At 55.0% G+C, this 25,718-nt stretch overlaps 7 protein-coding genes across 7 annotated transcripts; all 7 read left to right on the forward strand.

The window, feature by feature from the left end:
• Positions 1-2,337: 2,337 nt before the first annotated feature.
• Positions 2,338-2,751, forward strand: ABB37_06224 (hypothetical protein; the record flags this gene model as incomplete). The annotated part of the gene is made up of 1 exon (XM_015804489.1): positions 2,338-2,751. The coding sequence occupies one exon, from the start codon at positions 2,338-2,340 to the stop codon at positions 2,749-2,751; it is 414 nt and encodes a 137-aa protein (XP_015657063.1).
• A 2,948-nt stretch (positions 2,752-5,699) lies between these two features.
• ABB37_06225 (hypothetical protein) lies at positions 5,700-8,567 on the forward strand (the record flags this gene model as incomplete). The annotated part of the gene is made up of 1 exon (XM_015804490.1): positions 5,700-8,567. The coding sequence occupies one exon, from the start codon at positions 5,700-5,702 to the stop codon at positions 8,565-8,567; it is 2,868 nt and encodes a 955-aa protein (XP_015657064.1).
• A 1,447-nt stretch (positions 8,568-10,014) lies between these two features.
• On the forward strand, positions 10,015-12,519 carry ABB37_06226 (putative heat shock protein 110; the record flags this gene model as incomplete). The annotated part of the gene is made up of 1 exon (XM_015804491.1): positions 10,015-12,519. One exon carries the CDS (start codon positions 10,015-10,017, stop codon positions 12,517-12,519), a length of 2,505 nt encoding a protein of 834 aa, XP_015657065.1.
• Positions 12,520-14,597: 2,078 nt separating this feature from the next.
• ABB37_06227 (putative mitochondrial pyruvate dehydrogenase E1 component alpha subunit) lies at positions 14,598-15,734 on the forward strand (the record flags this gene model as incomplete). The annotated part of the gene is made up of 1 exon (XM_015804492.1): positions 14,598-15,734. One exon carries the CDS (start codon positions 14,598-14,600, stop codon positions 15,732-15,734), a length of 1,137 nt encoding a protein of 378 aa, XP_015657066.1.
• A 1,959-nt stretch (positions 15,735-17,693) lies between these two features.
• Positions 17,694-18,941, forward strand: ABB37_06228 (putative mitochondrial hypothetical protein; the record flags this gene model as incomplete). Its single annotated transcript, XM_015804493.1, has 1 exon — positions 17,694-18,941. One exon carries the CDS (start codon positions 17,694-17,696, stop codon positions 18,939-18,941), a length of 1,248 nt encoding a protein of 415 aa, XP_015657067.1.
• Positions 18,942-19,765: 824 nt separating this feature from the next.
• Positions 19,766-20,272, forward strand: ABB37_06229 (putative 60S ribosomal protein L34; the record flags this gene model as incomplete). The annotated part of the gene is made up of 1 exon (XM_015804494.1): positions 19,766-20,272. The coding sequence occupies one exon, from the start codon at positions 19,766-19,768 to the stop codon at positions 20,270-20,272; it is 507 nt and encodes a 168-aa protein (XP_015657068.1).
• Positions 20,273-21,687: 1,415 nt separating this feature from the next.
• Positions 21,688-25,263, forward strand: ABB37_06230 (hypothetical protein; the record flags this gene model as incomplete). Its single annotated transcript, XM_015804495.1, has 1 exon — positions 21,688-25,263. One exon carries the CDS (start codon positions 21,688-21,690, stop codon positions 25,261-25,263), a length of 3,576 nt encoding a protein of 1,191 aa, XP_015657069.1.
• Between the last annotated feature and the right edge of the window lie 455 nt (positions 25,264-25,718).

Consider the following 25,718-nt stretch of genomic DNA (forward strand, 5'->3'; position numbering starts at 1 on the left):
GTTTCTATGACTATATATATATATATATATATAATATTTATTTATATCTTAACTTATGTGGCTACGTTTTAAATCTTATAGGCAATGCCGATCGGCTTTTATCTTTTTTATGTTCTTTATGGATTCAAGTTGCTCTGTTCAAGGATCGCAACACACATAAGAACTCTTAAATATATATATTTAAGACCATGCATGCAGGCATGCGTACTCCGAGTCCCACAGCAAAAACCTGAAAAAGAGTTTTGCGGGCTACGGACGCTTGCGACGCTCACGTGCATGCGCATGCCTCTCTCTTCGACTGGTTTCACGCACACGCTGTCCGTGTTATATTGAGTTTGCTTTTCAAAAGAGACGCTCTGCAGCAGAGCGATTCGGATATATAGTCACATGTATTTTCTCAAAGTTGTGTCTTGAATACCTTTGCTTCCGCTGTTATCATACATACTTCCATGACATCTTTTCGACAATTACCAGCTTGTGAATCTCGCTGGAGTGTTTCCTTTCTCATTGTATTGCTTTTCTGTAGTTTTCAATCAACCCCAAACTGATGACGCTTGAATCCCCCCCCCTCCCCTCCCCAAAACGTATGCCTCGTAAGAGAGAAAAGACGAGAGGTGCTACCGAAAAAGCCCCGAAACTGGCTCGAATCAGCGACAACCCATCATCAGGTGGATGTTATTCTTCCTTTTTTCTCTTGAATGTCTTTTTCCTTCTCATTTGTGTTTTGTGCCCCCTTCTTTTCTGTATCGCGCACGGGTGATACTCGCTTATCTTCTCCTTTTTCAGCACATCTATTTCTCTCTCTTTCGATTTCTTCGGTGTTTTAACACTTCACAGCGCCTTAACAAGAGAAAAAGTGTTCAGTGCTTCACTTTTCAAAGCTTGAAAAGACAATGTCAATCCATTTCGAATTTATCCTGTTTTTGTAGTGCTTACTGTCTGCCGCTGGGCTGCACGTTGAGTGTCGCAATAAAGAAAGAAAAAGGAACTTCTACGCCACGTGCATCTTCTTTTCGATTTTTCTGCAAACCTCGAGTGAAGATGATCAATATATATATATGTATGCAACATCAACACCTAGAAGCGAAAAAAAATGACGGATTAAATTGTTGTTCTTTTCCGTTCTTTAAACACCTCAAGAATTGTGTGTTTCGCTCTTCCTTACAATGTTCACGTATTGTATTCCTCTCTTCCGTTTTCTTTTTGTCGGTGGCACGGCACTTCTCGCTCTTAAGAACGGTCTTTTCTGATCTTTTGCTTTGGTATTTTTTGTGATGATTATTTCGTTTTTATTTCCGATTTTTTGTCTTGATTATTTTTTTTTTTTTGCCACCGACCCTTTTTTTTCCTGTTGCCTTTCCGTTTGGTTTTCTTTCATTACAGATGTATCATACTTATATATATATATATATATATATATGCCCCACCTTCTGTTGTACAGACACAGGTTCGTCTCCCCCCTCACGGAAGACAGGAAAAGAAAAAGAGAGGAGAGAAGGAATGCGTGAAGACGTCCAAAGCAACAATGATCGTAAGAAAAAAGAGTAAGGGGCGCTTCGCTGATCTCCGTTTTATCATTTGCTCATTTTTGGACCCCTTCCCCCTGCACAGGTGGCAACACACAGAGTGGATGCGTTTATCTTCTCGTCAGTATCGCTTATCGGCCAAACATCGCTTTTTTTTTTTAAAAGCGAACTGTAAAAAAGAGAATCTGTAAAGCCGTGAAAGAGGGGCGTGTGCGTGCGTTTTCATTGCTTTGAAGTTCTCTCTTTTCTTGGTGCAAGCCCACGACGCCTGCGCCGTGTTTTCGCTCGTCGTCGATGTCGTCTTCGTATGGATGTACATATCCTTCTTTTCCTCAGTGATATCGTTCGGCGCTCAGCTGCACTGCTGGGGGGCCACCTTCGTGGTTCAACACTTGCTTCCGGCATATTGCACCTCCGCATCTATCTTCTTTTTTCCCCTTTTCTTCTTCCTTACACCTGCGCGTAAGCCGTTACCTTCTTTATTTTTGCTCTCTCTCTCTCTCTGGTGGAGGACGAGTGCCGGTAGAACGCGACGGCGTTGCGATGCATGCTCTCCATTTTTTTGTGTTTCTTACAGCAGAGGTTTGAGTGGCTGCTGTTGACGGAGTGGCTTCGTATATATTTCCAATAGTCTGCCTCAACGGCGGAGCCTTTTTTCTGTTTTATCTCTTTGTTTTATCTTCCGAGCTTCTTCTCATTTTTCTTCCCAATTATTGTTCTTGTAGCAGCCCCTTTTTGAAGAGGTTGCGTTGGCGACGCTATCCAACCGCCTTGTCAGTTTTTGTTTTGTGTGATTTTCCGGAGTCGGTGCATGTCTGATGTTTTGTTTTTCCTTTCTTTTGATCTTGAGCTGTGGCGCGGGCTTCTCCAACGGCTTCTCTACGTGGGAGGAACTGAGAACGACAGACGACGCTACCGTCTTCTTCTGTTCTGTTGCTCGCTGAAGGCCGCCTCACACGGAGAAAGCAAAACACAAAAGAAAAGTGTATCACAGAACAACAACAGAACTCTGGCTTTGCTTTTCGCATGGATGGAAAGAAGAAAACACGAAGGCTGCGGGTGCTGTTGCAGTCACGAGCCCTCGGCAGGCCTGTACTGTACGCTCACCTACCTTTTGCAAAAAAAAAAAGAGGAAGCATTCTGGCCAACGCATGTTGTGGTCAACCTCGCAAACGTTTTCTTTTTTCCCCTCCTCCTTTCCAAGGCGGAGAGACAACAACAATGAACAAATAAATAAGTAGACATCTCTCTTTTTTGTTGTTGTTCCTTGGCCGTTTTTTGTTTTTTCTTCAGCTGCGTGTTTTCCTCGCACTGCGCCGTGCTAAAGACAATTCGCCTTTTTTTGTTCCTTTGCTCAATCGTGAAGGCAACCACCTCTCTGTTTTTCTTTCCATCGTAGTACCCACGTTAAAATGCCTTGGTTGTTATTAATAGAATTTTTTATTTCTATCATTCAATACTTTCTTCTCTTTCTCTCTCTTTCTTTCGCCGAGGTGCGTTCGATCTCAGTCCACTGTTGCTTTTTCCGTTCTTTGTTTACCTTTCCCGACAATTAAACTCAGCTGCCTTAATCTGGCGGTACTTCGCTTCTCTCTTTTCTTCTTTCCTTTTCTTTCCTCTTAATCACAGTGATTCGCATCGAGCGTCTTCATTACTTTCGCTTTTTCTTCTTCTTCTATCGAAGCGCTTTTTTTTGTGTCCTTGTCGTTGGAGCCTCAAGTGGTCGCACATGCTGATGGCCATCCGTGCACTGTCTTTGAATCCCTCTCACGTACACACGTTCCCATATTTACCCCCTCAAAAAAAAAAACTGTCTACACATTCTTTGTACGCCGCAATTCGTGACCTGTTAAACTCTGGCGGCGCTGTTTGTGTGTGTGAGATTTTGTGACTCATACTTCCTTTCCTTTCAACCCTTTTCTTATTTGAAATTACACCCATCAAGAACGATGGCGCTTTTGAACCCGTGCGCTTCTGCCGTTTTCGTGTCGCTAACCGATACGACGGAGGATCGACCTGTCTCAGATCGTTTTCCTTCTCTTTCCTGCAGCCTTCGGTAGATATATACTATATTTCATATGTTCAGTGGTGAATGTGCTTTTACATATATATATATAGTTATCGTTATTATATAGTTTTTATTTTACGTTCAAATGTTCCTGTTATTCTTTTGAGGTTTTGATTGGATTAAATCGAGTTATTTGCTGTTTTGTTTGTTTGTTTTCTTCTGTTCATTAAAAAAGCTATAGTTCTGCGATTTCGCCGCGCTGTCGCTCTTGTGGTTTCGAGAAGAGGCGCAGTAAAGGCTCCCGTGTAGCTTAAAGACGTAGTGGAACAGGAGGGATTCTTGTTTTCGTTGTTGTGGCGTTTTACCCCTCTCGTCAACGCTTAAAAGACCGCTTCTGTATTTTCTGTTTCTTGATCCGTTGTACTTTATCCAGTGTGATGGACTCGCTGCGCTTCGTTGGCTCGTCGCATCTTCACTGTCCCTTCCTATTGCTATTGCGTCTTGCTCATTTTTGTTCGTTCTCTCTCTCATCTTCCAGGTGTTTTATTTCTTTTCTCGAGTCTTTTGAGGGCGTTCCGATGTGCAAACGGAAACAAAGCAAATATATATATATATATCATTTTTTTTTTATCACTCCACAGGTGCGCAATGCTGCGGCTTCCCCTTTCCCTCTCGATCTCCTGCCTGCTCCTCGCCACGGCGCTACCACGGATCAAGGGAGACGAGGGACAGCTTTCTTTAGGAGTGAGTCACGCGAAATGTCACTTCCGTCCTTTTTTCTTCTTTCTTAAAACATGTGCGCAAATATATATTATTTTTTTTTTTCGTTTCTTCACTCATTCGTGCAAACGTCCTTCTCGTGGGTGTTGTCTTCATTGGGAGGTACTGCTCTCGTTTTCCTTAGTGTACCACGCGTGGAGGACCTGCGTGCTTTGCTTTGTCGTGCGATGCGTGTGTTGCACAGAAGGCAAAATATCTGTAATAAAACGATACTTGTTTCTCTCTTTCTTTTTGATTTGCTTTGCGTTCCATTCTTTATCCTTGTGACAGGGATGAAGATGCGGTGCACCTCGGTGCACGTGCACGCGTATTTTATTTTAAAATCTCAATCAAACAAGCAAACAACTCATCGGCTTCTTCATGCACCGCGGAGAGTGTATGTCTCTTTAGATCTGGCAAATACTGGAGGCTTAAAAAAAAAGGAGAAATTATAAACGACAGCAAAGGCTTCTAAAAAAAAAAAGAACAATAAAGAACATTTGCCACCGTGAATGTGTCCGCATTGCTTTCCTTATCAGAAACGTTCTGTATTTTATCTGATCATGCAGCCATCGCGTATTCTATATCTTCTTTTTGTTTTTACCTCCTCTGTTCCCTCGCGTGGTGCCAGTGTGTTACACACAGGTAAAAAGAAATATATATATCTAGCGGATGTCAAAGCCCTGAGTGAGGGCGAATATATTAATATATGTGTTGTAATCGGTGACGATGCGGATCATAATGCCGCGCTCACGCGATGAAGCAAAGAATAATAACGAGCGAACCCCCAAAAAGCGTCGTCAACAACAGCAAATTGCTTTCTTCGAATGTTATTTGTATGAACATCAGCGCATGAGAAATAAAGAAACCTCTTTAACGGACGTTGCCGTGCGAACCTTAAAACTGTGCAGGACAGGGTGAAACGCACGCACACGTTGGCACCACCTCCAATGTCCTCACGGCAGGACACGTTCTCCTACACCCGTCAGGGCCAAAAATGAAACGGGTCCGGGAGGGCAAACGAGAACAACATGTTTTTTTTTCTTCTTCTTCTTTGGTCGACGCTGTTTGTTTCGTGTCGCTGAATCATTTACCTTTCACCCATCTTTTCTCTCGCACCCTGGCAAGGCTCTCGTTCTTTTCTTCGTGGCGACGCATCGCCGCCGACAACGCAAACAAAAGCAGAGGAGGTCCGGCTGTCAACCACGCGCGCACACACGTTGCGTAGTGACGTGCTGGCGGTGTGTGTGTGTGTGTGTACGTGTACGTGTAGTCCACACCTCATATTTTTCCCCTACCCCTCGCACTAGACAGTTACCATAGATAGAACAACTCGGCAGCAAATTCTGCTCTTCAGCCACCACAGCATAGAAGTTGCTTGCTTTTCTTCTTAGGTACAGTAGACGATGTCGCACAAGCAGTCCCTCATCATGCCGCTGGAGGACGCCGACCCCCGACTCTTCGGCACCGCAGCCGAGCGCGCCTCCGCATCCGCCGTCGGGCAGAACACGGCACGAAGCCACCACACCGAATCCCCGCACGCCAGCGCCCTCGCCCAGACCGCTGCCGCCGCCTCCTCGTCCCCTGCCGCGTCGCCATCCTCGCTCGGTGTAAACGGCGGTGGGCTCGCCTCCGGCGCTGGTGCTGGGGCCTCTTCCTATGTGAGTGAGGCGAGCCTTGACTTCCAGCGCACCCTCCTCCAGCAGCAGCTGCAGCAGGGACAACGGGAGATGGAGCGGCTCAAGCGGGAGCTGCAGGAGGCGAACGGCCGCCTGGCCGACACACGACAGCAGTTAAATGAGCAAAAGGCCGCCCACACCTCCCTCTCCCTCCGCTACAGCACCGCCGTGGAGCGGCTGACCATGGTGGAGGGCGACATGAGGAAGTTAGAGGCGCAGCTGGTGCAGGAACGAAATCAGCGGCACCAAGTCCAGAGCGAGCGGGAGGAGCAGCGGCTGGCGCTGCGGGAGCTGCAGTGGGCACACGAGCGGCTGCAGCGACAGCTGGAGCAGCTCGAGGCGAACAAAGGCCTCGACCCGAAAGAGGTCCAACGCGCCCTCGAGGATCGCTCGCAGTACATCCCTACCGTCGAGGTGCACCGGATGCAGACAGAGATGCAGAACACGCATCAGTCGCTCGTGGATCGGCTGCTGACGGCGCTGGAGTCGTTGGTGGTGTCGAGCGAAGAGTCGCAGACGAACTTCTTTGTCGCACGCAGCGCGGTGCTCTCCGCGGCGACGGACGTCAGCGCCCGCCTGCAGCGCGCCGAGGCCGCCTTGGAGGACGTCGATCAGCAGCGGATGTCCTACAACGAGGGGTTGGAAAAAGAGACGGACGAGTTTCTGCTGGCGGTCATGTCGGAGAACAAGGACCTGTGGCAGCAGCTGACGCTCCTGCAGAACGAGTACGACATGGCCGTCGCGGAGGTGCGGCTTAGGTCGTCGCAGGGCGGGTCGGTCACGGCCGAGGAGCACGCCTACGCGCAGCGGCAGCTGGAGGTGATGACGGAGCGGCTGGGCAAGGCGCAGCAGTTGGTGGAGTCGCAAACAATTCTCGCCCGCGCACACGAGGAGGAGATGGCGGAGCTGCTGGAGGCTAACGACGCGATGCAGCGCCGATTGGAGGAACAGCAAGGGACGGTCGCGAATAAGGACGCTGCTCTGACGGAGGCCGACGCTGCGCTGCGCGATGCCACGTCGCAGATCGAGGAGCTGCAGGACGCGCTGCGCGAAGAGCGTCAGCGCGCGGCGGCGATGGCGGCCGAGATGAAAGCGACACAGCGCACCATGCAGGACGAGTACGACGCTCGCGTGCGCCAGCTGGAGCACGACTGCGGCGTCGCCGACGACACGGCAGCCACGCTGCAGCACACACTGGACGAAACCGCCGCGAAGCTCGACATCGTAGAGCGCAACTTGGCGGCCCGCAGCCGCGACTTCGACGCCTTCAAGCAGCAAACACAGCAGCAGGCCGCGGAGAAGTCCGCCCGCTACCGCGACGAGCAGCAGCGTGTGCAGGCGGCGATGGAGGAGGAGCTCAACGCTCTGCGCGCACAGCTGGACGAGGCGCAGGCTGCAGCGAGGGCGGCGGCACGGCAGCATGACGACGCCGCAGCGCGGGAGGGTGCGGCTGCCGTGGCGAGTCAAGCCGCAGCGCAGGAGGTAGCGCGCCTGCATGACGAGGTCGACGCAGCGCTGCGTCAGCTGAGGGCCGAGCAGGAGTTGCGGCAGCGGGCGCAGGACGAGGTGGAGGAGCTGCGCGGCTCGCACGACGAGGGCAGAACCCTGGCGACGGAGCTGCAGAGGCGCAACGAGCTGCTGACGAAAGAGAAGGCAGAGGTGACGGAGGCGCTGGCGGCGGAAAAGTCGCGGCAGGAGCAGCGCTACACCGCCCTCCACACGGACTGGCGCACCGCCGAGAAGGCCCGCGCGTCGCTGCAGGAGGAGGTCAAGACACTGCGCACGCGCTGCGGCGAGCTCGAGACGGCCAACATGACGCAAGAACGACAGACGCAGGACAAGGAGCAGCTCATGCGGGAGAACCTGCGCCTGCACGAACAGTATCAGCTGATCCAACGGGAGTGCGCGGCGCTGCGGGAGGACGCGAAGGCGCTAAAGCAGCGCGGTGAGGACGACGCGCAGTGGATGCGGCAGGTGGAGGAGCTGCAGCGGCGACTGCGAGAGCTGCCGGAGTTGCGCCAGGCCGCCGACGCCGCACGCCGCGACGCGCTGACGGCGAAGGAGGAGACGGAGTTGCTGCGGCGCGAGCGGGATCAGCTGACTCAGAAACTAGACACCTTTCTGGAGGACGCGAAGGTGCAGGCGAGGCGCGAGGACGACTTTGAACGGGTGTGCCGTGAAGCCAGCGCCGCCGCCCAGCGGGTGGGCGGTATGGTGTCCTCCGCGAAGGAGAGCAGCACGCGGTACCACGTGTTCCGCAATACAAACCCGACCGGGCGTGCGCTGAGTACGAGTGCGGGCGGTGGTGGTAGTGCTGCTGCTACGCCGAGCGCAGTAGTGGGCAGCGGCAGCCCCCGTGTTTCCACAACGGCGGTAGGCGGCGGCCTAACGTCGTCATCCCCGTCCCTGGGTCGTGCCGCCCCTGCTGGTGCGGCTGTGCAGCATCGCAGTCCAGTTGGATCAATGCACAATAATAATGTTATTAGCGGCGGCACGCCGAGCAACAGCGTGGCGGGTCAGAGCCCGCGTGCTGGGGATCCCGAAATATCCGTTGTGCGGTCTTCTACGTCCTCTCCGTCACGGCCTTGGCATTAATCGCAGGGGAGAAAGTAGAAAATAAGCAATGACGTCCATCTCTTGTTTTCTGTCTTTGATGGCTTGGCTGTTGGTTACTGTTATTGCTAGCGTTTTGCTTCCTCTAGCAGTGCAGCGTGGTTTTTATACTATTTTCTTGACGCTGTTCTGCATTACCTGTCGGAGAGGAGCGGCGTTACACAAAGGTAAGCGAGGGCGGTCTCTCGATAGGAGGTGATGCGGTGGAGAAGCACGCCTCCTCCAGTTTCTTCTTCTTTGCTTTACCGTCTGGCTGTTTAGACTTTAGATTCTACACGTTCCTCGTTTGAAAAAAAAGGCAAAATCATCCGCGTCGATTAACGTCAACAAAAAACAAAACACCAACGAAAAGAAACGCCGTTTGTGTTTATCGTTGTTGCGACCAAGGCGAGGCGTGTGCGTCTCTTCTTCTTTCCGGGTGCCGTCGTTGCGCTCTCGCGGCTGAGGGCGTTGCACCCACGCACGGAACGCTGATGAGGGCGCTGAATCTTTCGGGTTTGAAGCTTCGGGGCTTTTGGGGACGGAGAGGGCAAAAAAAAAAAAGAGACAGCAGCAGCAACAACAGAAAGCACGTTCACTTCAGCTTGTTGTGCTACTTGTGTGTCGTCCTCGCCGGCTTCCATTGAGCAACCACCACCACTATATATATGTGTATCAATGAACGCTTTGCGCACTCTCCCTTCTTCCTCTCCTATCTCTACCTTGTTGGCGACGGTACGCTACCAAAAAACTAATTATAATGATAATAATATATCCTGTACTGCGCACATGCGCCGTAAACAATATGCCATTTTTTTTTGCTGCGTTTACTGTCTCAACGGCATTGTCTCACGCATGCGCCTGCTTACGTACTTCACTCACTCACAACACGCAAAACGTCAATAACCCAAAAGAGCTTTAAAAAACAGATAAATTCCTACGCTTCTACAGACTTCGACACTGCCCAATCACTCTTAACCACTTTGACGCAGCTGCGCCGTATTGTGTTTAACAACTGCTTCACCGCCAAACCTTTTCCTTTGTTTTTTTCTATTCGTGATTAGGAATAGAGAGAGAGAGGAAAGTGCGCGAGTGAAGTTAGTATAAAGGTTTCTTTCCGCGTTTCTCTAAGGAGAGAGGTAAAGCAGAGTACGGACTCGTTGTTTTGCTTTCTCTACTGAAATCGTATCACCCTTTTCTATTATTGTGCCGAGCTCCTCAACGCACGAACGTGCTTGCGAGTTTTCCTTCACAGACATTCGGTGTAATATATATATATATATATATTAGTTTCTCTCTTCTCCTCCTTTTTGAAATTGTAGTGATTTGCTCTTCTGCGTGTTGTACACACACACAAGCCTCGAAGAGCATTGAATATTTGAAAAGGGCCGGAGATATTCCAACACCTCATCAAACCGCACTAGCGAAGAGAGAAGTAAATAAAGCATCCATGTCTGTCTTTGGCATCGACTTCGGCAACCTCAACTCCACCGTGGCCATCACGCGCTACGGTGGTGTTGACATCGTGACAAATGAGGTCAGCAAGCGTGAGACCACCACCATCGTCTCCTTCCTCGATGAGGAGCGCTTTATTGGGGAGCAGGGCTTCGACCGCTACGTGCGCAACGCCCAGAACACCATCTTCCTGCTGAAGCGCTTTATCGGCATGCGCATCGACGACCCGGAGCTGGAAATTGAGCGGAAGTTCTTGACATGCAACGTGAAGGGAGACGAAGAGGGCCGCTTGATGTTCAGCGTGAACTACTGCGATGAGGAGAAGTGCTTCTACCCCGAGCAGGTGCTCGCGATGATGCTGCAGCGGCTGCGTACTTACGTGAACGAGGCGGCCACCACCGATCCGCGTGTGCGGGCGGACGTGCGTGACTTTGTGATTACGGTGCCGAGCTACTACACGGCGGAGCAGCGACGGCTGATGTACCAGGCTTCCGAGGTGGCGGGTCTGCACTGCATGTCGCTCATCAACGAGACAACCGCCTCCGCCGTGGACTACGGCATCTTCCGCGGCACCTCGCTGAAGGAGACGGAGGAGGAAGGGCAGGTGGTCGGCATCCTCGACATCGGCTACGGCGCGACGGACTTCTCTGTTTGCAAGTTCTGGCGCGGCAACTGCAAGATCCTCGCGCGCACCTTCGATCGGAACAACGGCACCCGCGACTGCGACTACTGCCTGTACGAGCACATGGTGAACGAGGTGAAGGAGCGCTACAAGGTGGACGTGACGGAGAACAGGCGGGCCCGTTTGCGGCTGCTGCAGGCGTGCGAGCGGCTGAAGTACCTCCTGTCCGCCAACCAATCAGCGCCGCTGAACGTGGAGAACTTGATGGACGTCGACGTGAACATCGCCTCGTTTGACCGCGCGACGATGGAGAGCCTTTGCTCGGGAGTGCTAGACCGCGTCCGGGCGGTGATCGAGCGCGGCTTCGTCGAGGCCGGCGTCACACGCGAGCACTTCCACTCGATCGAGATGATCGGCGGCGGCTGCCGCATTCCGATGCTGAAGCGGCTGGTGGAGGACGTGCTGGGCCGCACGCCGAGCTTCACGCTGAACGCGTCAGAGACGACGGCGCGTGGGTGCGCCATCGTGGCCGCGATGCTCTCACCCAAGTTCCAGGTCCGTGAGTTCAAGATATCGGAGCTGCCGACGTACCCGATTCTACTCGGCTACCACGCCGAGAACCCGCGCTCGCCCAGCGCGGTGCCTTTCCTGCCTGACGTAAATAAGGTGGTGCGGCTGCTGGGCGCCGCCGACAGCTACCCGAAGAAGCTCGACGTGCGCTTCCCATTCAGGGGCGCGTGGAAGCTGTACGCCTTCTACGACTACGAGAACGCCCTGGTGAAGGAGATGGTGCTGCCCGGCCGGTACGTGATTGGCGAGTGGGACTTTGGTGCGCCGGCGAAGGCGCGGGGCAGCGTGCAGGAGATGAAGGTGCGCATCCACGTGAAGCCGGATGGCCTGCTGGAGGTGGAGAAGGCGGAGGCGATCGACGTTTACGAGGTGGAGGTGGAGGAGCCAGCGGCGAAGTCGGCGGAGGCCCCCGCTGCCCCAGCCACTGGGGAGGCCCCGGCGGAGACGGAGAAGGCGAACGAGGAGGCGCCCAAGATGGTCAAGAAGACGAAGGAGTCGTCGCTGCCGGTGTCGGTGAAGCCGAATCTGGACATCATCGGCCACAAAAGCGAATCCATTGTGGGCTTCCGCAAGGCCGAGGCGGACATGCACGAGCGGGACTGCCGCATTGTGCGCACCCGCGAAAAGAAGAACGAGCTGGAGAGCTACATCCTCGACTTCCGCCCCCGTATCAGCACGGGTGGGATGCTGGCCGACTACACACCGGCCGACGCCGCGGCTGACTTCGTGCGGCAGTGCGACGCAGACGAGCAGTGGCTTTACGAGGATGGCGAGAACGCAAGCTACGACGAGTACGACAAGCGTGTGCAGGCTCTCCGTGCCATCGGCGACGCCGCCAACCACCGCCTGCGCTCCCGCGAGGACGCGGAGTTCGCCTCGAAGACCTTCCGCACTCGCATGGCCGCTGCGGCGAAGAAGGCGGTCGACTTTGTGGGCAAGAAGGAGCACGTGACGGAGGAGGAGCTGCGGGCTGTCGCGGCCAAGGCGGAGGCGGCCTGCACGTGGGCGGACAGTCAGCTGGCAGCGATGCACGCGGCCGCGAAAACGGCTGAGACGCCCATCACGGCCGCCGACTTTGAGCGGAAGGCGGTGGAGATGGAGCAGGAGGTGAACAAGGTGCTGACGAAGCCGGCTCCGCCCAAGCCGAAGGAGGAGAAGAAGGAGCCAGAGACGAAGGCGGAGGAGGATGCCGCGGCGGAGGCGGAGGATGCCGCGGCGGAGGCGGAGGATGCCGCGGCGGAGGCGAAGGAGGCCGCCCCAGCAAACGAGGAGACCCCTGCGCCACGTGCGGACGTGGACCTTGATTAAACAGACGAAGATGACGAAGGGGCGCTGGTGTGTGAGAAGGACAACGAAAGAGATACCCTCCAGATGCTGGAAAAGACGAGTTGGGCCGGAAGGAGGAGGGAGGAAGGAGGTGCTTCATGGCGGCGGTAAAAGCGGTGCCCCAGAAGACTTGAGCGAGAGAAAGGGAGACTGTTCGGAGGATGCGCGACGTCCCGCACGAGTGAAGCAGTTTAAAAAGGAAAAGGAGGGGCTGGGGTAGAGGACAACGGCAGCAGCAGCTAATCATAGTCAATAGCATAAACAAAACAAAGAATAGCAAGAGAGAGAAGTGCCGTAGATTTCTACTCTGACGGTGGCTGCTGCGGTGTTGGCTTTTGTCGCAACCTTCCCTTCCCTTTGTTTTTTTTTTTCTGTCTCTCGAAAGCTCGCAGGCACGAACTTCACACTCGAACGTTCCCTTTTATATTGTCATAGAAGCAAGAAGGATCGTCGGCGGAAGGCGATGCTTTCTTCTGCTTTTCCGTTCCTCGCCGGTCTTTTGTGGTGCACGCTGAGATCCAAATGGGCACGGTCGATCTTCCTTCCTTTCGTGCTCTTGCGTGTGTGATTCTGTTTTAACTTGATTCGTCCCAGACGGTTTGTCGCGTCTCCCCTCCCCTCCCCCCCGTCCATTGACGCGGCTCCGCTGACTCTTTATCTTCCTTGGTTTAATGCGATGCGCTTTTGTACGGACGAGAGGAAAGGAAAAAAGAATGGACACGACACACACACACACACACGCGCGTATATTTATCTACATAAGGAAAGGACGGGAGGAAGGAGAGAAAGAAAACGGAACGATGCGCCAATTGCCGGGCACTCATGTTACATCAGAATCGTCGTGAACGCGCCAGCCGATGAAGAGAGGGTGCGAAATAATAAAAAAGAAATTCCCTGCACGTCGCCGTTTCCTTTGCCCAAGTTCCCTTCTTTTCCTTTTGTGTTTAACATATTATTTGTCTTTCTTTCCGTTATTTGTTCCTTTTCCTTTAATTTTATTGCGTTTTCGTCTGGAGTTTTAATTCTGCACCTGTCGTGCCTTCTTCCTCAACACGTCACGCACACTGGACGGGCATGCAATCCGAGCGAGGCTTTTGAAGCTCTCTCTCTCTCTCGCCCTCTTGCTCTGCGTTGCTGCTGCGGTGCTTTTGTTCTTCCTTCCCCCCCTTTTCCCCGCCACCTTGCTGACTGGTGAGTGAAGAAGACACGAAGTGTGCGTTATATAAACCGTAATCCATATTCTTTGGGCCGTTCGAGAGTATTTATATATATTTTGTGTGTTCATCTGCTGACATTCTGTAAACTAAGACGGATGCAGCTACGCTTGAACTTTGGTGGGGTATTTGTGCGTTATATATATATATATATCTTTTCCGCGGATGTGTCTGAGTGTCTTTCCTTCTGTGAGGCAAAGAGAGAAAATGGAGGAGGATCTCGCTCCCCTTCGATAAAGACCACACGAGGAACTGGAAATGAAAGAAACAGCCCATTCAGAGCGGGACAGGGAAGCGCGCCGCGCTTCAAGTGAGAGAGAGGCACGCAGGAAGAACAACGCGAGAAAACGGAGGCGAAGGCGTGGGGGGAGAAGGGAGGGGAAGGAGGGCTCTTCTCCTTGCCTTGTACTTCGTAGATTTCACCATCGTCTTTTTCTGCTGTTTGTCGTCTTACAAGCGAAGCTCAGCGTCGAAAGCAGGACGTGCCGTTTTTGTTAACGTTTCGTTCACTAAAGTTTATGTGCATGGGTGAGAGAAGTGCACCCCGTACGTACTGCTCGCACACGTGACACGTCCCACCATCTCCATCTTTCTCTCCCCATCATTTCGGATCTTTTCGTTCCCGCTGGTGCTTCTCGCCTGCCTCTTCACCAACCAGGTCATACGTTGTGCATTCGTCTCCGTCACCATCCCTCATTTCCAAAGTCCCTGTCGCTATTAGTCTTCTTGTTTTTGTTCTTATTGACTTTGAAATAATATAAATATATCAGAGCAACCGCAAAAGTTTTTCCCCCTTAATTTGTTAAACCCCTCGATTGTTGTGTCTTCTTCTTATTCTCTGCCATCATGTTCAACTGTGCGACCCGTTGCCTGCTGGCCACCAAGACGGTGCCGCTGAAGCCGCAGCGTGCCTTTAAGTTGCATACCGCCGATCGCACCGACATGGCACCGCTGCCCACGACGGCCACCTACGACCCGGATCAGATGAAGAAGGGTCTCGAGTTGATGTTCCGCATCCGCCGCATGGAGTCCCTGTGCGATCAGTCCTACAAGCTCAAGAAGATCCGCGGCTTCTGCCACCTCTACATCGGCCAGGAGGCCATCCCTGCAGGCATCGAGAACGTCTTGACCCACGAGGACCCCATCGTCACGGGCTACCGCGACCACGGCTGGTACATCACCCGCGGCGGCGCGCCTGAGGCAGTCTTCGCGGAGATGTTCGGCCGCATCGGCGGCTCCAGCAAGGGCAAGGGCGGTTCGATGCACATGTACAACGTCGCCCACGGCTTCTACGGCGGCAACGGCATCGTCGGGGCGCAGGTGTCGCTCGGCGCGGGTCTCGCCTGGCGCTTCGCGATGGAGAACCGCGAAAACCCCAAGCACGTCGCGGTGGCCTTCTACGGCGACGGCGCCGCCAACCAGGGGCAGGTCTACGAGGCGATGAACATCGCGGCCCTGCAGCGCATCCCGGTGATCTTTGCGGTGGAGAACAACCACTTCGGCATGGGCACCAGCGACGCCCGCGGCTCCTACCAGCCGGAGTTCTACCGCCGTGGCGACTACATCCCAGGCATCAAGTGCGACGGCATGGATGTGCTGGCCGTGCAGGAGGGGACGCGCTACGCCCGCGACCACTGCTGCTCCGGCAAAGGCCCCATTGTGCTCGAGCTGGACTGCTACCGCTACATGGGCCACAGCATGTCGGACCCCGACAGCCAGTACCGCACCAAGGACGACATCCAGCACGTGAAACAGGAGCGTGACTCGATCCGCAAGATGCGCGAGTTCATGGCGGCGGAGGGCATCATGAGCGAGGAGGAGATGAACAAACTCGAGAAGGAGGTGAAGAAGCAGGTGGACCAGGACCTGCAGAAGGCCCAGAAGCACGCCGTCACCCCGCTCAGCGAGCTCTTCACCGACATCTACGCGGGTGAGCAGTACGAGCACCGCACGTGCCAGGGTACCGTGTACAACAAGCCCTAAGTTGAAAGGTATTGCCTGCTTTGCGTGCAGGAAGTCTAGCGTGAACATGCCTTTAAAAACATGTTCGTGATTGAAGGAGGTACTCACTTACAATCGCCTCCCCTCATCGTTTCACGGCTACGTTGGCCTCGCTGTAGAAAGGGGGATGGGGAAGAAAGAAAAGAAAACCCACAAGGCCGAACACCAAAGGAGGAATAATGCGGGAGCTGGTCGCAGACAAGATAGCCGTCAACGTTATTATTACTGCCACTATTAATCCTTTTCTTGTTTCATTCCCCCCCGTTTTCTTTCCACGACGCATGAAGGCAGACACTCGCTTAAAGAAAGCGTTAGCAGTTACTTACAGAGTGCGCAACGGCTTCCCTTTGATTTTTGAGTTCTCTGTGCTTCTTGACTGAGAAGCACGACGGCATTTCCCGCTTTATTCTCTTCTCTTTTTTTTTTTGGTCTGCGTGCTGCGCGCTGTTGAAAGGGTTCACTATATATATATATATATATATATGTTTCGTTTCATATTCCAACTATTCTTCTTTTGCTTGAAGGCAAAAAAAGTTTTTTCCCTCTTGCTGTTGTTGACGGCGGTGTTTTTCTTCTGCTTTTCGTGAGCGTAACCCGTTATTCAAAATACGTACTCCGTCGGCTGCCTCTCTCTATCCCTCTCTTTTTTTTCTTCTTTTCTTTCTTTCGAACACGCCTTCGCTGCAGAGGGGTTGTGCGGTGATGTGCGGCCCCACGAAGAAAGAAAATGAGCGAAGGAAGAAAGAGAAGCTCACGACCCAAAGCGGATGAAAAGCACCAGCAACAACAGCGACAACAGCAGGAGTCCAAACAGTCAAAATGAACATGAGAAATATTATTGTTTATGTCTTTTACTTTAACCAGTTCTTTGGTGTTAATGACCCTGTTGAGAAGAGTGAATTTGGTTTAATACTTGTCGCAACTTAAGTACTTGAAAAACTTTTTTTCTTGAGAGGGTACAGGGCATTGAGAGGACTGAGCTGCAGATGCGAGGACAAAGTAAGAAGAGGTGGCGTGTGCGTTTGTTAACGGAGGCGTCTCTCTGCTGCAATGGAAAACGTGCGCGAGGGCGAAGGAAAGAAAGAAAGAAATGACTCTGCTGTCGTCCCGTTTCTTCCCCTTTCGTTTTGTTTGTGGTGTGTCTACTCTTGTTCTAAAATTATCCCTCCCCCCTTTGCAGTACGCACAGCTTGCACGTCATTCAGTTCTTTGTACCGCATCAAGTGTTCATCGTCAAAGGAAGGAAAACGAAGGCGCACCCACGCGTTTTCGCTGCATGACAGTTGGGAACCAAAAGAAGTAAAAATAAATATAAAGAGCGGTGCCACTTTCTTCTCTGTCGCCTGCGACGTTGCTATGGGGGAGAAGCAGCGCAGGAGGAAAGTGATGAGTTGGAGAAGCTTAATAAACTGCAATAAAGAAGTGTTGTTGTAATGTCAGGGGTGGTTCTTCTCGTCTCAGTACTTGGTAGCGTGGAAAGGGGGGGGGGGGTAAGGCCAAAGTAGACTTCTTTGATGCTTCGTCAAAACAAACAAAAAAAACTTGTGAAGGAAGCGCAACACGTTCACAGCGGTGTGTGTCTTCGGCGAGTACGTGCGTATGAGCGTGAGTGTTGCGGGAAGAGAATACTGCATGCATGAAGCACCATCGCTCTTTGTGAGCTGGCGGTCCTGCTCGTGTGGCGTTAGGTGTCGTACTGAGCGGATATCTGGCAAATAGTAAAAAAGAAAAAGGAGAGGTCGTATATTCTGGCTGACCGACATTCCGTTCCCCATGGCAACAGAAGTGGATGGGCGTGCTTTCTTTGGGGCAAAGTGCTTACTGCGGTGTCGTTTTCTTTTTTTTTAAACCCTCTCTTTCTTTCCCCTCTCTTTCTTTCGATTTCTGCCTTCTTTTTTTTTGGAGGCAAGCGTACTCGCACGTTTTGGGAACCATTTAGTGATGCTCCGGCTTTGCATCACCTCCTCCCCAGCTGCCGCTGTCCGTGGTGCTGCGGCCACGCTGCTGCAATGCGCGCGGTGCGAGCTGGCTACATCCGCCACGGCGATGTCGTCCTCTTCCCTCTCCTCTTCCTCGGCGTTGTGCTTCAGTCGACGATATCAGCGTTCCACCTCCACGCGTGCCCGGACCAGCACGTGGGAGGAGAAGACGAAGAAGTTTGAGGAGCGACGGCGCGAGCAGCAGGAGGAGGCGGCCCGTGCCGCCCGCCGTCGTGCTCGCTACACGTCCACCGCGTGCGGCGCCGCTGCCGCTCCTGCGTTTCCTTCCTCCTCCTCTGCTTTCTCCGGTGCAGCACACGCGGACGCAGAGGAGCTTTCATCGTCCGCCTCGCAGGACAGCCTCGCCAAGCCGTCCACGGGGCTTTGGGACTTCCTCCGTGGCGGCAACAAGGGCCGCCTCTCCCAGCCACTGAATCCGCTGATGTACCTGGAGCGTATGAATGGCAAATCGCAATACGACCCAGACGCGCGGGCGGCGCAGCGCCTGATCGACGCCGTCAACGGTCTGCGCCGCCGCAACCCCCGTCGGCAGGACTCCATGACGGTGCAGCTGTCGGAGACGGAGAAGCAGGAGATCGTCCGCCGTTACGCCTCGACGCGGTGGTACGGCGCGCTGTACAATCCTTTTAAACACGTTACAGAGGGGCAGATTCGCTGGGGGCTGCGCCTTGGGCACATCGGGCTAGCGTTGCTGATCCTCGCTTTCTTGGTGTGTGTGTTGCTGGCGTTTACGAAAGAGATGGACACCGTGGCGAAGCTGTCGCCGGAGGATCAGCGGGACTACGCGTACATGGTGCGAGGCATGCGTTACTCGGACATCTACAAGGTGGGCAAGGCCGTGTTGGACAGCGACGACCCGCTCGATGCGCTGCCGCCGGAGGTGCGTCTGCACATCGTGATTGATGCCTGTCGGGAGAAGCGGTGGCACCAGGTGGACTGGGATATGGAGCTTCGCACGATGCACCCCAAGTCCGCGTGGGAGGAGCGGGATGTGTTGCACCTGCTGTACTGGACGGTGGCGGAGGTTGGCCGAGCGATGTCGGGCGGTGGCGGCCTCTTTACCGACCGCATTTTGGACGTGGGGAAAGTGCGACAGGGCAGTGCCGAATCGCCGGAGGAGCGGGATCGCTTTGTGGAGATGGAGCCGACCGCGATGCCGACCAGGACGACGCGTGGCTTCTTTTCGTAGCGATATATATATATATATATATATATATTTCTATGGTTTCCGCTTCTGCTGCGGTTCGGAAGGGGAAAGGCTGATGTGTGTGTGTGTGTGTTTGCGCAGAGGATGTGACGAGTTCAGCTGCTGCTTGCCTATCCGACTCTTTCTCTTGCCTTATTATTATCGGTACTTGCGCGATTCACAGAGAATGTTTTATCGGCTTCTTTTTGTTACTGTGATGGAAGACCGCTTCATATCGGTTTGTTTGTTTGTCTTCTTCCTCCTCTTTTCGGGCATCGATGGCACAGCGTACCCTCCGGTGCATCTCTCGCGGGCGTCCAGAGCTGTGCAGGCAGTATTTATGGGAGGCGTCTCTCGCTTTTTCTTTCTTCTTTCTTCCCTCCTCCAAACGCATGCGTTGGTGCACGTTTGATGTCTTTTCCGCTGGTGAAAGAAGGAAACCGCAGACCTGTTCTGACATTCTCCTGTGTAGCCGAGTTGCGGGCGCCGTACTCGCTCACGCTTCCTTTCGTGATTTATCCCTTGTAGTCACGGCGGCAAGCCGTAGCGGTCCCTTTACCCCTGCCTCTTCTTCTCCTCTCCTCTCCTCTTCCCCCCTCCGTTTTCTCCCCTCCGCTCACACCCAAACAAAACATACGAATGCTGCACGTTGCTTCCTGCGCCGCAACCCAAACAGAGAAATTAAACGAGAGGACTCCGTTGCTTCTCCCTCACTCGTATCTTTTCTTCTTTCCTTCGTTGTATCGGTGTCACACCCACACACGGTACTTCCCACCCCTCGGTAAAGAGGAGAAAAGAGAAAGAACGAGTCATCTTCTAGTTCACCCATGTCGTGCCCTCGCGTCCAGTACCGCCGTCGCATGCACTATGCCACCCGTGGCAACCGCATGAAGATGGTCCGCACCCCAGGCAACAAGCTTGTGATGCAGAAGCGCACGAAGCGCTCGCAGGGTGTCCACACCCCGTGGGTGCTCGGCCACAAGCGTCTCGGCGGCACGAAGGCGCTGCGCCACATCGACGCCCGCCTGGCCTCCCGCCACGAGAAGAGCGTCTCGCGCGCCTACGGTGGTGTGCTGAGCCACGCCCAGGTCCGCGACCGCGTCGTGCGCGCCTTCCTCGTCGAGGAGCAGCGCATCGTGAAGCAGGCCCTGAAGGAGCACGCGAAGCTGAAGCGCTCCAACAAGCGCACCATCAACAAGAGGAAGAGCAAGCAGTCGAAGAAGGAGGCGATCGTGAAGAAGATCTCCGCCAAGACGGTGTCCAAGAAGAAGGTCCCGGCGAAGAAGGCCGCCACCGCGCGCGCCCCGATCGGCTCCAAGCTGGTGAAGAAGTAAGCACCGCCGCCGTTGCTCCGAGTTTTCGTTCTCGTTTTCGTTTCTTTTCCCTTTTCTTTTTTAGTTTTCAAACGCCTCTAAACCGGACAACAGGAAGCGAGAAGAGAGGAATGTGCAGAGGCGGAGAGGGCATTTACGCTGTCGTGCTCCCTTTGGCACTCCGATGTATTTCGTATTTCACTCCCTACGTCGTGTGGCTTAGTCGTCGGCGGTCACACACGTGCGGATCTCCACGAGATCAAAAGCACTGGTTGTGCACAGGTTTTCGTACCTCTCCTCAACTAGCAAACAAGCAAACAGAAAAATGAATGCTGCTTTCTCTGTTTGCGTTTATTCGCCTCACCTCTCTCTCTCTACTCCACTTCTTGACCCATCTTCTTTCGTCGGGAGCCGATCTTTGTTATACATCCGTGAATGCACCAACTCGAATGTTGCTGGGTGCGTTAAAAGTAAAAGAAAAGAAGAAGAACACACACACCTCACAGACTGCACGCACAGCACCGACGCGAAGTCAAGCGTGTGTATCACCATAGGTGCATTGATTACCTTCTTTTTCCTTTTGTCGTTTTTATTCGACCGGCGTGTATATCCCGCCTTCGTCTGTCTTCCGTGTCTTGCCCATGCGTGGTCTTCCGTTGTGGGTGTTGTTGCCTTCTTGTACCCTTTCCCTTTTCTTCGGTTCACTCCGTTTGACCCTTTTCTCTTCCCGTCTTTCTTTTATTAGACTCCGCTAGATCCCTTCGCGATTACGCACCTCCTCTCTTTTCATTTTATTATTGTTATTATTATTATTTGTTTTTACTTTAGATCCGTTTTGTTCTCCTCCCTTTTTTTTTTATCCGCAGTCAACGCAGCGCAACTTCTCTCCAGTCGTTGGTTGACGGCGCTCAGTTGCAACGTCTCCTTGGCGCTCGTCTGTTTTCTTTTTCCTTTCAGCTTCTTCCTTCTTAATTTGCGCCTTTAAACGTGTAAATTGCCGTAGTAGACTCACACTTGAATACACATACACATCCATTGTTGTTTTTCTCTACTGCCAATACACTCTCCCGAGTACTCCTCGTTCACCACCACCGACGCGCGGGCTCTTCAGCTCTATCGACGTTGTTATCATTCCCTTTTTTTTTCTCTTATTGTTCTTCTGTTGGCCTACAAGCCTTAGCGTATTTAAAATTACTCCTGCACAGAGGGGGGTGGCAGCACAACCATTTTTTGTTTTGTTTTCTGTTATTCTCGCTACGGCGAACTGCGCTCTCCTTGTCCGTTTTGCCCTGTTTCTTCAAAACAGATTTCAGCGGCACTCACAGCACGCTCTCACCTCAGCACACCTCATCAAGGCGTTGAGACACACAGCGTTGGCCGCGGCTTCTTTTGTTTTGGGGCTTCCTCGTTCAGAAGAAGACTCTCCCGTACCAAATATGGCAGCCGTTCAGCGCCCTTCGCCGTCGATGGAGCACGACGACGACCGCCGCAGCACCAGCGACGACAGCACCGTCCTCCTCCTCCCAGCCTCCATGCAGACGCTGCTGGACCGTTACACGGAGCGCACCCTCACTCCGGCGGAGCGCACCACACTGGCGAGGGCGGCCCCCAACGTGCGCTGCGAGGCTTTGCGGATCTTTTTCGAAACCAACGACGCTGCAACTGCCGTAGAGTACGTCCTGCGCCACGGTAACCGCGGCGGCGTCTCCGGCTCCGCCTCGCTGAGGCACAGCGAGAAGGGTGGCAGCAGCAGAAGCACCAACAGCAGCGCCGCGGCTCGTTCGATGACCGCGTCGACGTCAGCCCCGCGCTCCTCCGCGACAGCAGCAGCCAACAACGGCAACGGCAACCCGCCTGAAACGGCGAGGGCGGCACTCAAGCCCCTCTCCACGAACACCTCCAACTTCCACACGGGCAAGTCCTCCGCGGCCGAGGCGAAGACGGCCATCAAACTTGTCCTCTCCCCCCCTGTCGTGGACACCGATCCCTTGCCTCTCTCCGGGGCAGAAAACACCGTAGAGAGTCCTGCGCCAACTCCGTCAAAGCAGGTGTCGAAGCGTCCGCCGTCGCTGTCGGCGGGCGGTGCTGGACACAACAACAGCGGCAGCCGACCACGCCGGATCAGCGCTGCCCGCCGTGGGGACTCGATGTGCACTTATGTGACGGTCTCCTCCATGTCAGACGGCGATGACGAAGATGAGCGCTATGCCCACGAGGCGGAGGAGGGAGAAGACGATGCTGAGAGCGAAGACATGCCCCCCACCGTGACGTTGCGGTCACGGAACTCCCGCACGTCCCTCAACGCCGCTGCTGCGGTGGCGCAGGTGCCTGCATTGGCGCTGGATAGCGTGTTGAAGCCGAGCGGCGAGCCGGCCCGCGACAGCAACGTCGCATCTTCTTCCCCCGTCGTGTCCGCACCGGCGGAGCGGCCCAGCCGAAAGTCGACGACGCCCGCCGCGGGGACCGCCGCTGTCGCCGCCGGGCCTGCGGTGCCGCCCTCCGCTCCCCCTCCCTCATCAGCGCGCGTCGTCATCGCTCCGTCGCCGTCGCCGTCGCCCGCCGCTGCCGCTGCTGCTGCTGCTGCTGCGATCGATGTGGCCTCCGTCACGGCTTCCAGTCAGCCCCGGATCAGCGCCCCGCCGCTTCAGCGCAGTGCGGAAGGCAACGAAAGCGAAGCCCGCAAGACGGTCGCTGCGAAGCCTACTGTAGCACCGGTAGCCGCAGAGGCCGAGCCTGCCGCGGCGACTACCGTGCCCCTCCCTCTCTCTCTCCCTCAGCGCAACGCCCACCACCCACAAAAAACTCAACAGCAGCAGCAACACCACGTCGCGTTCACCGATGCCAATGCGATTGCCGTGCTGGACGCCTACCGCAAGAACGGAGCCCGTCCCTTGGGCGACCGCTACGACGTCGGGCTGACGTACACGGAGCTTTCGTGGAGGCCAAGCAGCGCCTCGCCATCGTGCGCCGCCCCATCGGAGGGCAGCGGTGGCAACGGTGATGGGGGTGGTGGCCCGCCAAAGACTGCGATGGACTGGGCCGCGATGGTGGCTTCGGTGCGCAGGCCGCACCCCCCCGCTGTCGCCACAACGACGAAGCCGAACACACCGCTGCGGGAGCGCCGCACCGGCACCGCAACGGCCGCCGTTGTTACTGCCGGTGGGACGCTGCGAACTCCGCGTGGCTCGGCCACCACCGCAGCTCAGCGCAGGTCCGCGGCGGCGGAGGCGCCGATGGTGGTGGTCGGCGCCGGGGGAGCCACCCCGCGTACACCGCAGGACGACAACGTTCCGAAGCGTGCGAGTGGCGGCAGCGGACACCGCAGCAGCAACACGGCGAAGAAGCACGCTGGCCAGCCGTCGTCGCAGTCCCAGCCGACCTCGCAGCGTGGATCGCGCCGGAAGCGCTTGACAGGCGAGAGCGATGCACCGACCGGTGCGTCTCCGCTTTCCTCTGCGGGTGCCCAACCAACAGAGGGCTTTACTTCACCAGAGAAGCAAGCGCCGAATCGTTCTGCCAACGCATCCCCAATGAAGCGCGGCGTGGCGTGGGATGAGACGACGGGGACGTACATCACGCACCCAAATCAGCGCCGACGCCAGCTCGCTGCTGCTGCTGCTGCTGCGGCAGTACCCGCAGCGGCTCCTGTTTCCGCTCCTGCTGCGCCGTCCATCACCGTCGGTGCCGCCGGAACATCGGCAGCGGCGGCGCCAGATGTGCTGCACGCGTGCTTCTGTCGAAACGCCTCTGCTGTTGTTGCTGCTGCTGCTCCGGTGGTGGAGGGTGGGGCGCTGACCGCTACGACCCCACGTCCGCAGGTGCTGACACGCACCCCCACGGCTACCGGAGCAGCGATCCCGAGCACCGTCACGGCAGCCACAGCAGGCGGTGCCTCCTTTGGTCGCTTGTGCTCCTCAGCGCTGCATCTTCCGAACAGCAACAACAGGAACAGCGCTGCGGCATCACCGCCGCCGGCAAAGGAGGCGAAAGCGGCGAAGACGCCCCGTACGACACCGGCGCCGATTGTCACGGCCGCAAGAAAGAAGCACCCCGACAACTCTCCTCCCTCTTCCTCCTCGACGGATAATTTCCTGAGAAAGAAGCGCACGGTGTTGACTTCACCAAGGCCCGCGGTGGCGAGTCCCCGCTCGCACACCGCGGCCTCAACTGCTACCGCTGCTGCTCCGACCGCAGCGGAGTACATGCGTCTTCGCAGCGGATACCCGGCCATGCCTGTCCACGACGTCTACCGCGAGGCTGGTGGGACCATCGCGCTGCAGCGGCAGGCCACGCACTACCCCACCGCTGCTGCCGCTGCCGCCTCCTACTCCTACTCCGCCGTTGATACGATGCGGCGAATCGCCTCTGCCGCTCCCGCACAGCGCCGCGGTGCCGCGGGAGAACCAACCGGCGGGCCCCCGCCACCAGCGGCGTGCGACTTCGACCTCTCCCCCATCCACTCCCCACGCACGGCCCGCACGCCGCACGGAAGAGGCGGGATGTCTACTCGTTCCTCCGATGACGTCGCTGCGGGGAGCGGCGGGCGGGTGTCGGCCCGTGGCCCGCAGCTGCGCCGCGCCGCATCGGGCCACCAGCTCCCCCTTTCCACTCCCCCCCACATCCACCACACCAACGCGCGCAACGCGGCGACAGTGCCGGCGGCGCAGTGCGGCGTGTTTGAGCGACTTACGTCGAACTACTACACCGTGTACGCGAGTGCGGTGGCCCTGCAGGCGTCGGTGGTGCCGTCGTCGCCGCGTGGCGGTCCCCACACCGGCAGTGCCGTTCACTCTGCACGACGTCGACCGGTAAGCGCGTCGGCCGGAGGGGCGGAGCGGCGCGCGAGGAGAGGCAACCCCTACCCTGCGATGCGGGAGGGCTGGCTGAGTATCGATGGGAAGCTGCCAGCCCCACGAAAAGGCGGGGCGGACGACGTGGCGGAGGCTGCTGCTCCCGTTGAGAACGCTTTTTCGCGTACGAATACGTCGCGCTACGTGACCTTGGCGAAGTAGTCTCTCTTTTTTTCTTCTTCTTGATTTTTTTTTTCCTTTTGACGTAGTTTATGTGCAGGGAGTGGCAACGTGAGGATAAATCGAGCTTATGTGCGGCCTGATTTGTTGACGAGACGTTTCAGCGTTTCCCTTCTTTGTCTGTTTGTGTGATTGAACTTCTAGATCTGAATCTTTTTTTCTTTTCCTTTTGAAACTATCACTTTACTATTTTTTTTTTTTTGCTTCTCGGATGACGTGTTGTCGTGTGAGAAGGGGTCGACTTCGTGTTCTCTTCCTCAAGAAATGGCCGTTACTGCACGCACGCACGCAGAGGCGGATCTGCGCTCTCCTTGAAAATGCCGTTGTGTGAAGGGTGCGTCGCTGCATTTCTGAGGTGTGCACGGCCGCCAAACGTGGCTGCGAGGAAATCTTTATTTTTCTCGTTCTACTTTGGATGTCACCAGAAGGTAGTATAA

This window comes from Leptomonas pyrrhocoris, assembly GCF_001293395.1.
Source record: "Leptomonas pyrrhocoris isolate H10 chromosome Unknown, whole genome shotgun sequence".
Taxonomy (NCBI): Eukaryota; Euglenozoa; class Kinetoplastea; order Trypanosomatida; family Trypanosomatidae; genus Leptomonas; species Leptomonas pyrrhocoris.